At 44.9% G+C, this 12,092-nt stretch overlaps 1 protein-coding gene across 1 annotated transcript; it reads left to right on the forward strand.

Annotated features, from left to right (window-relative positions):
- The first annotated feature begins 143 nt into the window (after positions 1 to 143).
- Positions 144 to 2,114, forward strand: mtfp1 (mitochondrial fission process 1). The gene is made up of 4 exons (XM_037485490.2): positions 144 to 297; positions 1,086 to 1,213; positions 1,565 to 1,797; positions 1,903 to 2,114. Exons 1-4 carry the CDS (start codon positions 228 to 230, stop codon positions 1,967 to 1,969), a joined length of 498 nt encoding a protein of 165 aa, XP_037341387.2. The 5' UTR covers positions 144 to 227; the 3' UTR covers positions 1,970 to 2,114.
- Positions 2,115 to 12,092: the final 9,978 nt, after the last annotated feature.

Raw genomic sequence — 12,092 nt, forward strand, 5'->3', positions numbered from 1 at the left:
ACAACACTACACAATCTAACGCCGCAAACACATAGTTGCAGTTAATAACTGCACAGAGATCATGACGGCAGTGAGGTAAAGTGACGTTGTGCTTTTTGCTGCTGCCCCCGCCCCCCCCTTGTGTAGATCAGGGTGCCGTGTAAAGAGTCAAGGCCACGCCCCCTTCACGGTCCTCTGCTGCCCGTCGGTTTTCTCAATACCGGGGGATGGACTGAAGGAAGCAAAGCATGGACCCCGCTGAAGAAAACACGAGCAAAACGCTCGACATATATCGCGATACATGGGTCCGCTTCCTAGGTACGTATCGTTTCATGTGTCCCACTTGTTTGAGTCTCTTAGATAGACAGTAATGAACCAGTGGAGGACACACATGTCCCTGCATGTCGGCTGCCTGCTCAAAATCTATTTGTGGCAAGGTCATTTCTTTAGAATTTACCGCATAATGGAACATAATGGACAACGCCGTCGTCCTTTTATGTTTTGTCCGTAACGTGACAGTTGGTTGACCGTAACGTAAAAAGCGTTCTAGTCGTGTCCCCGTAACTCTGGTTCGTTTCAATAAAGGAGTGTTTGGTAGTTATAGGAAGTGACTCACGCCACCGCAACAAAACCGAACACTCCCCGTGGAAGGTGCACTTTGCTGCTCCCCTTATTCTCCTTCTCTCGAAGAGTCTTGTTAGCTGAGAATGACAGCTACAGTCAAAAAATAAAACAACAGCTGAAGGTCATTCGTGCTGCAGCAGCTGTTATAACATTTGCATTATTTTCCGGCCGAAAATAAGCTGTGGACGTTGACATTTCAAAAGAATATTTGATTTTGTGGAGTTGTCAAGTTCCCCGCAGTTATTATTATTATTCAGCATTCTGTTAAAGTCAGTACTTTCACACTGTGCTTCTATGCACTTTTCTAAGGACGTTTTTATTTTATTTCACTACTGTTAGAAAACTGGGATAAAACGTTATCTGAACCGGTCCTCTAATGCCAGGGTCTTTGGTTGCCAACTGGGTGCTTTGCTGGAAGCTAATCTTATCTTTGCTGTTTGTTATCATGAAAAAAAGGCTGAAGTCTCATGTTTCCCCCCCAGGCTACGCCAACGAGGTCGGGGAGGCTTTCCGGGCTCAGGTGCCAGTGAGTTTCGTTCGGGGCACCTACGCTGTGGCCACTGTGTACGTTACCGCTGATGCTGTGGACAAAGGGAAGAAAGCAGCCGCGGTAAGAACCACCGTTTGTATGCATTAGTTTCATTAGCAGATTGTTATGTAATGAGAAAAAAAAAGTACGAATAAATTCCAGGTCAACATTATTTTTTAATCCGGATTAACAGGGAATTACGCTTTTACTTTTCTTCTTATGTTGTTGAATACAATTTTACTGTTTCAAGACCCTACAAACGAATCACAAATGGTGAAAAGGTTTGTTATCAGAGCTCACACAGTAAACGCATTGGAAAACAGTCGCCTGACATAATCAATTAGAAACTAGACATTCAAATCCGGAATCATCTCTCATACCACTTTGTGAATACGCTGTGTGACTCTGGGCCCGTGCCGCTCTTCCCCAAAGGCCCACGGCGACAACCCCGGGAGGACGACGCGGGTGGCGGCGGCGGTGGTGGACACGTTCGTGTGGCAGGCCCTCGCCTCGGTCATCATACCGGGCTTCACCATCAACCGGGTGTGCGCCGCGTCCCTGCGCCTGCTGGCCGGGACGACAAAGTGGCCCCTGCCCGTCCGCAAGTGGGCCACGACGGCCATCGGCCTCTCCACCATCCCCTTCATCATCACTCCTATAGACAGGTCGGTCCCCCCCCCCCCCCCCTCATGCCCTTTTTTTAGGGAAATCTATTGAGCAGTGCTCTATGATGAGTCCTGACTCTTTTTTTTTTTTTTCACGCGCCGCAGGTCGGTGGATTTCCTGCTCGACGCGAGCGTTCGGAAGCTCTACCACGAGGACGAGAAGGAGAAATGAGGACGGATCATCCCCCCTTTTCCGCCCCTGGAGACCACTCCCCTCCACCAAGTGAAGCACTAAAGAATGGTGATGGAGAATCTCACGGAGCAAGAACCCACAGCCGGCCGCGGAAGACATATAATAAAATAGATTATTTTTCTTACAGAGTTATTTCATTCATTCAAGTCGGTTGAAAGGGAATTTGTGCTTCATGAGATGTCTCTGAGGGATCCTTATGTTGAACCTCTCTGGCTACAGACAACAAGGAAATTCTCACAGTGTGACATTTGTTTAAATATTCGCGGTGAAATCCTGCTTATTAAAGTATTCCTCGGCAGGGACACTATTATACTCCTCTGATCCTCCTCACAGAGGAAACCTGCAAGGTTATAAACTCGCCTATTCATTAACCCTATTCAGTGGTTCTGTAATGCCAAAAAAAAAGCCAGTTTGCTTTAATGCTTCTCTTATCCTTGACTTCCTTTGACTGTTTCTGGTTTCATTCTGAAAAAACCGAGGTGTCTGTTACTTTAAATACATGTTTCACTGTGCACTTTCCATGGTTTGGTTTGACATTAATGGTGACGGGAGGCAATGTTTTGCACCAGAAAGCATACGGTTATCTCAAGAACAATTCGATCTAACGTCGAACTACTGCAGAAGCGGCTTCACGGGATTCTTTTGTGAGTCTTTACTATTTTCACCGCTTTTCACTGTGTCGAGCCAAGTCATAAACTGTATCTCCCGCTGAACTATGCAAAGGAAACCCCCGGGGGGAGAGGCGAACACGTGTGAGCTTCACCAACGACAGCAATAGTGCTCTCTCTTTAAAGATAAGGAATGTGGTGAAATGAGAAGGGGGTACCATGTGAAACCTGAAACACAGAGGAGCATACCGTACTGGAAGAGGTTATTGTTCTTTTTTTTAATGCCGTGCTCATCAGTGTACAACCCCAGCAATAACTGTTTTGTATTACAATATTCTCTTTGCTGTTGGGACTTATGCTGTAATATTAAATTGTCAGTGCAGGAAACAAAGCACAACGTTTGTTTTTGAATCGCTGCTTCGAAATATTGTAACGCGTGTGGATTCAGTGTGTGCGGTGATGGATGTTTTCATTCACTCCAGTAGACTTTTTCCTTCTGTACGTTTTAAGGGTTACGACCCTTTAATGTCAGAAAACTCGTTACGGCAGGGAACGCACAAGACGACACGTTGACTCAATGTGTATCGAAACATGGCCGAGGCCCTTCAATGTAATGTTATTAATGTGCTTTTCTGATCCTGCTTTGATGGGCTTGGTGCGTCCATTGGGCAAATTCATATATTCATGCTCAATTTTAACACTTGAGATTGTACACGGAACTTCAATTGTAATTGTCATTGATGCATGCATTGCTTTTTAAACGTTTTTTCAATGTTTCTCTCTTGTGGCGGAGTTTTGGGAAGTGGGTTTCACAATTTTATCTTTAACTGAAAAAGGAAGCTAAAACCTCAAACTTTCATGTTCACAATGTGGAGAATACAGTGTTTTGTTTTGTTTTCAAATGGAAGCAGCTGTTGAAAGCTGAAGTTCCATTTGTAACAGTGGACAGCCAATATAAAGCAGCCCCCCTGCTGTGAGACAACCTCTGACTTCTGGAGAAATAAAAAAGATGAAAATACCCTAGTTGGTTTGGATTGGACTTCTTGCACAGTGTCTTGGCCGCGTTTATTCTTCATTTCATTGTTTGCCACCACGCCCTTCTACATCACACAGCCGCCTTGCAGCTGTCTGAAGTAATATTGAAGCATTACTTTTAAGGCCTTCCTGTGAAGAACACCTTTCCACGGTGTGATTTCTATCTTTCTTTCCTTCCTTCACAGTTTCCACTTCCTGAGTAACCGTTGCATTCAGATCAAAGAGGCCTTTGATTCAAGGGGCGGTTCAACCAATGAAACGGGGTGCTCTCGAGGGCACGTCGGACCTGCGTTGATTGGAGAGGGCCGGTCGCAGTCATTTCGCGCGACGGAGTCGGGAGGCCACAGCTGATGCCAATCCTGTGATCGAGGAGCCCGCATAAAGGGCCCAGGAAGCACGAGCAGCCGGAAGCACAGTCATGTCTCTCCTCAAGCTGGTGTTCGCGGCGCTCTTGGTCTCGTCGGCGGCTCGGGGGGGTAAGAACCACAACGACAACACACGACCTCCACGTCTGCTTTATCTTTTTATTCGTTATCTTGCCGAAAGTCCTCTGCACAGCTGACCTCTTGGCCCGCCCACAGGCGTTCATCGAAACATGCGGGGCCAGTGGGTTATGACCGAGGATGACCCGCAGTACGAAGACGGCGACTTTTTACCAGATGACGACAGCACGTGGCCCGACAGCGTAGACCCTGTGACGCCGGGGGACGTCGACCCTGTGACGCCGGTGGACCAGAACTCGCTGACCACTCCAGAACCACATGCCATGACGGGACCAGGTGACCGCGGTGCATTCACAAGCCGGAGCGTCGCGTCTCTTTTTTAAGAAGGTGCTCGTTGCAAACGTAACTGTCGCTGATCTTGTTCTATTCCAAAGAGGGCGGAGAAGGGCCGGCAGTGTGGAAAATCGTGCTGGTGGTGGTCGTCCTGGTGGTGTCTGTGGTGGCGTCGCTGAGCGTGGCCTATTACATGTGCGTCTGGAGAGGAGGCCGAATTCACTATCAGCCTCAGAAGGTTGATTATTCTTAAACCAATAAAACTAACTTTGTACAGAAACTGAAGTCTAATTTTTTTTTTTTTAAAGGTTAATTGACTCTATGTAGGGCTTGTTGTTTCTCCTGAAGGGGACTTGAGTTCATAATGCTCTAAAATGTGTCTGCATTTGAACTTTCGTTAATTTCCCAACAAGCACTGCATGGATCCATTTTCATAGACCATTGATTTCCCTTGTGGTGGTTTTGGTTGTTTTTAGAGGCATAACAGAGTTTATTGGTCAGGTGATCAACAAGAGGGTAAAGCAAACCTTTTACATGAGTTTTAAAATGGGTCCTTGCGCTCAAAAATAAATCCCTTTTTGTGTGCTTTAGGTCTTTGTAAAACACTGCCAGCATTGCATGTATTCATGAGCGGTACGCTCTAGTTTTCTGGTGGTAATCTTGACGATGGCCCATAATCATCTGCATAAAGCTGCCCTAAGCGCCACCTTAAAGATTGGCTTGTTTTCAATTATAAAGGAGTTACTTTAAATCCTCTTAAGTTCACACTATTCCTGTGCCCAGTTGTTTCAATGGCCACTAGAGGTCCTCACCAACACTTTGTGGCTTGCTCTATCTGGACACAACTGATGACATGCTCACTTGAACAAGTGCCACAGATCAGGCTGTAAAAGATGCTATCTACTGCACCTTTTGCTATCAAGTGAAATTCCCCGAATTGTGGCTTTTTCTGGGGAACCTTTTTAAGAGCCTGTGTATTGCAGCCAAAGCTCTTCTGACACTCCAAACCTAAGCTACCGCTTTTGTTGGCTGCCTTTGGCAAACATTTTCCTCCTCCAGAAGTCATCTTCATCGCGACTGGCAGAGCGCCCAACCGTTACCGCTAAGAGTAAAGTAATGTTTAATTCAGTGTAAAGCAAGCGGGCTCCCATCAAACCCGCAACCGCTTAAAGTCCCCCCCCGCCCACCCCCCCTTGAGCAATATCAGGTGGCATTAGGGGGCCCAAGGAGACAAAAAGCTGATGAATTGAATTAATCTCCCCTCCTGTGATGGATGGGCCTGTTCGTAGGGGGCTGGAAAATGGGGGCATTGTTCATTTGTCACTCAGATTGCCATGTCCCTATGATTTGTGCATGGGTTGTGAAGGCCACAAGTGACCCAAAGACCTCCCTCTCTCCTTCTCACTTGTCTCAATGCTTCTTTTTTTTTTTTCTCGAAATTCCCAGCTATTCAATAGCCTCGACCCCCACGCTGATATCCATAGCAGAGAGGGGTGAGTTGTCGGATAAAAAACGTATCCCCAGACATTTCATATTCAAAAGGTGTGTAATTGCATTATGAAGAATAATGCATTGCGTTGTATATTTTTCCCAATAGTATGGCAAGGAGTTCCTTCCCTAAGTTTACATAAAACTGGATTGCTTGAATAATTGGAAATAAACTGTCCATTTAGAAATAAAGTCCTTCCTGTCTGCTATTATGTTTTCATGAAGATGACCTGATCAACACGGGTAGCGTTTTGTGCTGCTCGACATTTTATGCCAACAAACAAATTGTGATCCAGACTTCTGGCAATGAACCCAATTGGGGGGGGGGCAACCTCCTTGGCTCCGAGTCTTTAGACTCCTTTGTTTCTCCAGAGCACCTGCTCCTCTAAGGGAACAGGTGCTTAAAGGTGATTCAAGAGAAGAAAACAGACCTCGTCGCCTGATGTGTGGATTACAGATTAAGATAAGATAATGTCTGCTGCCTGAGACGGGACTGCAAAGGAGGTGACGCTGTCGCTGCTGTGACACTTGGATGGATGTGGCATGAACCTGACCAGAAAGGAAAACGCGACAAGGGCCGACAGCCTCGGCTCAGGAAAAGGATGGCCTCGAGGTAAATGCTAAAGTCAGCATGCTAACATGCATCACCCTGACGTGCTGAGGTTCAAAAGGGATACAAATATATGAACACACACAGTATATATAAAGATATATCAATGATTAATTAGCTACAACGCGCCTGTTCCTTTGAATTTCTCTCTTCCTCGTTGCTTCTCTCTCTCACACACACACACAGACACACTCAGAGCTCTCAGTGCCCCCCCTTTAGTGAAGGATGTGTTTGCGTAAAGGCCACTTTAAGGGCACTAACTGAAATGCTCACATGTGGATTTATTGAGGTCAGCAGAAGGCTACGTTTTGAGAAACAGAAGAGCGGGGCTACGTTTGGATTGATTTCTATGAATGATTTTGTGCTTCGAACAAAAGACAAACAATAGAAATAAGGCCAAGCCAACACAAGAAATGAAGGGCCAGAGCCATGTCAGCGAGGGTTACGCTGATAAATGCCTGTTTGTGTTTGTGCCTGTGAAACGTGACGACAAAGAGCGCGGCAAATGATGCTGAGTTATTCTGTTATGTGGATTTGATCAAGTTCTTTACTCCAGAGGGGGGGGGGGGTGAAATGAACACTATGGGACATAAGTGGTATTGTTAGGGATTGTTGTGTTTAAATCTCAAGAAAGTAAAGGCAATCTTTGTAAATAGTTTTTAAAAAAAGGATAAAAAACAACATTTAAACTATGAATGCAGGGTTAAACTAGTGATCGGCCCGAGGGATAAATTATATAATAAATTTAAGATCATTTTGACAAAATACAGCACCTACTGCAAAGTCCGACCTTTATGTTGACAGAGCGGCTCCAGGAATAATTCTGATACATGCGGATCAATATGTATTGTCTTGATAAAAATTCAATACGCTTAACAAAGGGCAACACGACATCGCTCGTCTTAACAAAGAAGCTGTCAGTGATGAAGTGGTGATTTGTGATTCGACAGCGTGCAGCGTGAGACGGGTTCGGCTTATCTGTATGCTGACAGGGAGCTCTCCCCCCCCCCCCTCTCTCTCTCCCCCCCCCCCCCCCCCCTCTCTCTCTCTCTCTCTCTTTGTGAAATGAATTAGGTGAACATGAAAACTGAGTAGACCTTCGGCAATACATTATGTATGAGGAGCTTGAAGGCTCCTACTGAATTCTGTTCAGGTGGCATCACAGGATGCAGCCAGGTGGAAATGCTGGCCGGTCACTTAAAGCACACCGTCCGTGCTAATATTTCTACTCGAAAGCTTCGGCCCACGTTCCTCCGCTCGCAGGTTTCTACGTTGGCCACAGAGGAGGTTTACTGGGGCAACGGGATTAAAGGCCTTCGCTCTAACCTTCAGGCTATCTCCTACCTTGCATAACTGTAAGCTTCCATTTGCAATTTAAATTTAAAATCTATATTTCGTTCTTGGCGCCTGATTTACTAGTTACAGTATTTCTGCAGTTATCATCCTCCTCCGCGGCCTTAGAGAATGTTTGCAGCCCACAGGTCATCTGTGTGTCAGTGAGTTTGACAGCTTGACATCATTTGTAAATCAGATAACAAGCCATATGAGCACCCCCCCCCCCCCCCCCTCATCCTCTGTTGTTTGGAGATAACGTCTAATTTCCCTTCTCTCCAGCAATCCCACAAAGACATCGTCGGCTCGCCGTGAAATCAATACGCTGCGGAAACACCATTACAACAGTCTTCACAGTGCTTGAGTGAATCATTCGAAATCACAGATTAACATGCACACACAGGACAACGCAGATAGACACACACACACACACACACACACACGTCACCTCCATTGTTTGCTTTGATACAACCGGACTAATTCAAAAGTACACCAGTGCTGAGTTTAATTGGGATGTGTGTCACTGGGGAGAGGGGATCGCGGTCAATAGAGGGTGTCCATGATATTTAAATAAGTGATGGCACTGAAGGAAAGGTGAGCCCGCTCACCAAAGTCAGTGGGATTCATCCTCTGACGACCATGAACGTGCCATGTGTACAAAATCAGACAGGTCGAGATACTTCATTGTGCTAACGTTTCCTCCTTCAGGTGGCGCTAGAAAATATCCTCAAAGTCCTTCAGGATTTATCCTCTGGAGAAAATAATTATCTGTGAAATATATCAATCGCAAGAATCAATATTTGAAAAATGCCAAACAAACATTTCATCCAGCTTTTTAAATGTGGGTATTTGCTTTTTTTAGTTTTTGGAAAAGATGTCACCTTGGCCACCGGGATTCTTACGTCCTCCCATTTAAGACACCAAGTAAACCTGAAAAAGAAAAATCAACACACTGCACGATAATGAAGATCATCTGTAGCTGCAGAACCAGTTGTATGAATTTAATCTATAATCAGGTAGAAAAAAACGAGCACTCGAGTCATGGAAACGGACTGAAGTACATCCGAGGAAACAGGCATCTGGAGAGCTGCAGTGGATGAACAGCGAACTGACAGGCAGACAAACGCTCCAGTCTCCTTCTGAAAGCAAAGTCACGAGTGGAGTGGAGAGTTGGAAAGCCACAACAATGAGCGCATGACAGTCTAAGAAGAGTTAAGCCTGTAGATGTCCTGTGATTTAAAGTCTCTCTGTCTCTCTCTCTCTCTCTCTCTGGCACTGCTATAATTTTCCTGGGTGGAATGATGGATGAGGCGGTGTCAACCCGTGTTCATTATAATGCACACCATCTATTCTTCTCAGCCAGACTCTCTGCGCTCCAGGAAATGCCAGAGAGGAGAGAGAGACAGAGAGAGAGAGAGAGAGAGAGAGAGAGAGGACAGACTCTCATCTGATTTGGTGGAGAGAATTTGCTGCTAGGTGTGTGTTAACTCAGCACACGGTGATCCATCAATCACTAATGAAGATACTGCGGGGTGACACAGCTTGTTCTTAAAAAAAACCACACACACACACAATCCTCTCTGGGTCTGAACGATAATTGCCCTTGCATGTCTGTATGAGCGTTATCCTTTGCAATGTGCTTGTTCTAAATTAATAACGAGCGCGCCGACAGTTTGCTGTATGCAAAATATGCAGAAAAACATCTGGAAGCAGTGTTTGTCACCATGACCTATTTGTAATGTAGGAAAGGCCATGCAAATGGTATATTTTTAACCTCTTACTACAAGCGATGGGAACCTACAAGGACACATTTTATAACAAATAGTAGGTTGTTTTACACTATAGACCTTTCCTCTGTTCACATCAGTTTCAATTGGGCGGGGCTCTGTCTCATGAATATTCATGTGCTAATAAACATCACCATTTGAATGAAAATGACATCATTTGTGGTGGTCTGTGAATGAAATCTGGTCATATGATATGGGGATAGTCCTAATTACTAAGGTTGTCTGTAAGTTCATAGCCTTCCCCCCCATAAAGGAAAAAAATGTATAAACTGGAAGCTCCCACAGCATCACAAATTGTAACAAATATCCTTTGTGAATGTTCATTTGTAAAGGTATTAATTACGTAATGCTGCATTCTAATTAACAGTCTGGTCCGATAAGTTGTTCACACTTGATTCTGTTGATCAACTCTCTGTAGAACAATGTGCACATCTCCACTAAGTCAAGGTCACGTTCCTGAATAAGTAGATTACAACCTTTTCCAAACTTGAGCTTTTATTGTCGCTTTAACTGTTAGAATTTAACATTATGTTGCCATATTTAAGATTTGTAATGATGTTTTCAGAGCCGCTAATAAAATAAATCTTCAGTTCAGATCAGTTTTTTGTCACTTAAATTATGCTCCAGTTTTAATTTGGATTTAAAGGTCTATTCAACAATTTACAAAAAGACAAAACGGATTTTTAACAAAGTGAAACATTTACAGGAGAACCCTTTAAACTAGTAAATAACATATTGAGTTTTGAAAAAAGACGTAAATATAGGCTTTTACATATTCATTTTGGTGTATTTTTATACTTCACGGCACCGTGTCTGTTTGCATGACAGCAAACTAGATGAAATATCCAGAGTCCGACACACTAAACACACACACACACACACACACACACACACACACACACGCTCATGCACTCCATCCTGAACAAGATGCAACACATTGTCTAAAGACAAACACTTTAATCAGAACAATAATGTCTCCTTTGTCCTCACACACAGATCAAGTCAGTGATCGTCAGCGGCCTGATGAGGCGAAATATGAAGCATATTGAAGTACATTTTTTTTTAAACTGATAGCATCTCATCCTACCAGCTCCCCACCAAGTGTGCCAAATCGTGCGCAACGGCCTTTTGAAATGTATTGAGCAAAAATGGGAGGAAAGTCTCCGAATGAGTTCTGGATCATTCTTTGGAGCAACAGGATCAATAACTGGCCGGCTGAGCCCCCCCCCCCTATCCCCCCCCCTCCGCTCTGATTCATACCTTCCTCAGCTACACGTGGCCATATGCAAGCCGCTTCCTTGCAGAGTAGTGAGAGAATAGTGCTCACATAGTAATGAGTATCACACAGGTAGGCCTACGGGGGTGTGTTACACAGATGTGTGGCACCAACAGCCACACGGCTCTCTATTTACACTGAGCTCTAACATCTTTACAAAGTCAGCACGACGGTCAACAAATGATGGAGCAGAAATCAGACCGCTGCCACCATGCAGCCGTTTACACACGTCACGTGATGGCGGGTTGGGGTTCGAAATGCCTCTCTGCCAAAAATGTAAAACTCAACGAGTCCCGCGTGCTGCGTTCACACGACTGCGGCGGATGTCGAGGTTGAATGGCTTCGAATGGGATTCGAATGGCAACGCTGTGCAGAAGTTCAGCTTCTTGTGTAACTGTTTATCACTTATTTAAACATGTTCTCGTCTGAGTCTTCACGCAGTCACAGGGACGTGCAAAATAAAGCACCGGGCGTGCCTGACAAAAAGGATGGGTCATTTGGGCCGTTTAAAAATAGTTGCACTTTTACAGCAATGGGATTTACAAACAATAAGCGTATTTATTGTCTGAATAAACTAACTATTTGCCATTTTAAAGACCTGATGTTAAAGAAGTCAATTTACTGGTCAAATAGAAAACCAGAAAACCAGCAAATCCTGTAAGCTTTTCAGTCCCCTCATAACACATTATTGATAATAACACAAATATTTGATGCACTGATCAGTGAATCGCCTCCTCCGTCTCCCTCAGGAAACGGCGGCTGTATTAATAATCTTTTGTTCTTCGGCCTCAAAGGGCCCCACCACCTGCAATCATGGAGAACAGAAAGAACCACTAGGAGCTTTCATAGACAGTGTAAACAAAACCTACGACAACACGCAAACACAACAATGCATCACAAAGGCGCCCGGAGGGCAGGAAGATTGGACACAATCGTCAAACTGATCAGGTGCAGTATCCAGTGGAGTCATTTCTAAGGCATTTGGATTTAATTGCCTTTCAGCAAACAAAACAAGTGGAGAAATGAGCCATCGCCGCGGCGCAGAGTTTAATAAGTTGAACGCTGAGGGGAAGGAGCTCTTCCTGAGCCCGATGGTCCTGGAGCAGAGATTCCTGTAGAGATCACAAGCCATCTTCACCTAATAATGTTTATGTGGCAACTCTGTTAGCGCGCAGCAGAGATGTACCGTA

This window comes from Pungitius pungitius, chromosome 18 (genome assembly GCF_949316345.1).
Source record: "Pungitius pungitius chromosome 18, fPunPun2.1, whole genome shotgun sequence".
Taxonomy (NCBI): domain Eukaryota; kingdom Metazoa; phylum Chordata; class Actinopteri; order Perciformes; family Gasterosteidae; genus Pungitius; species Pungitius pungitius.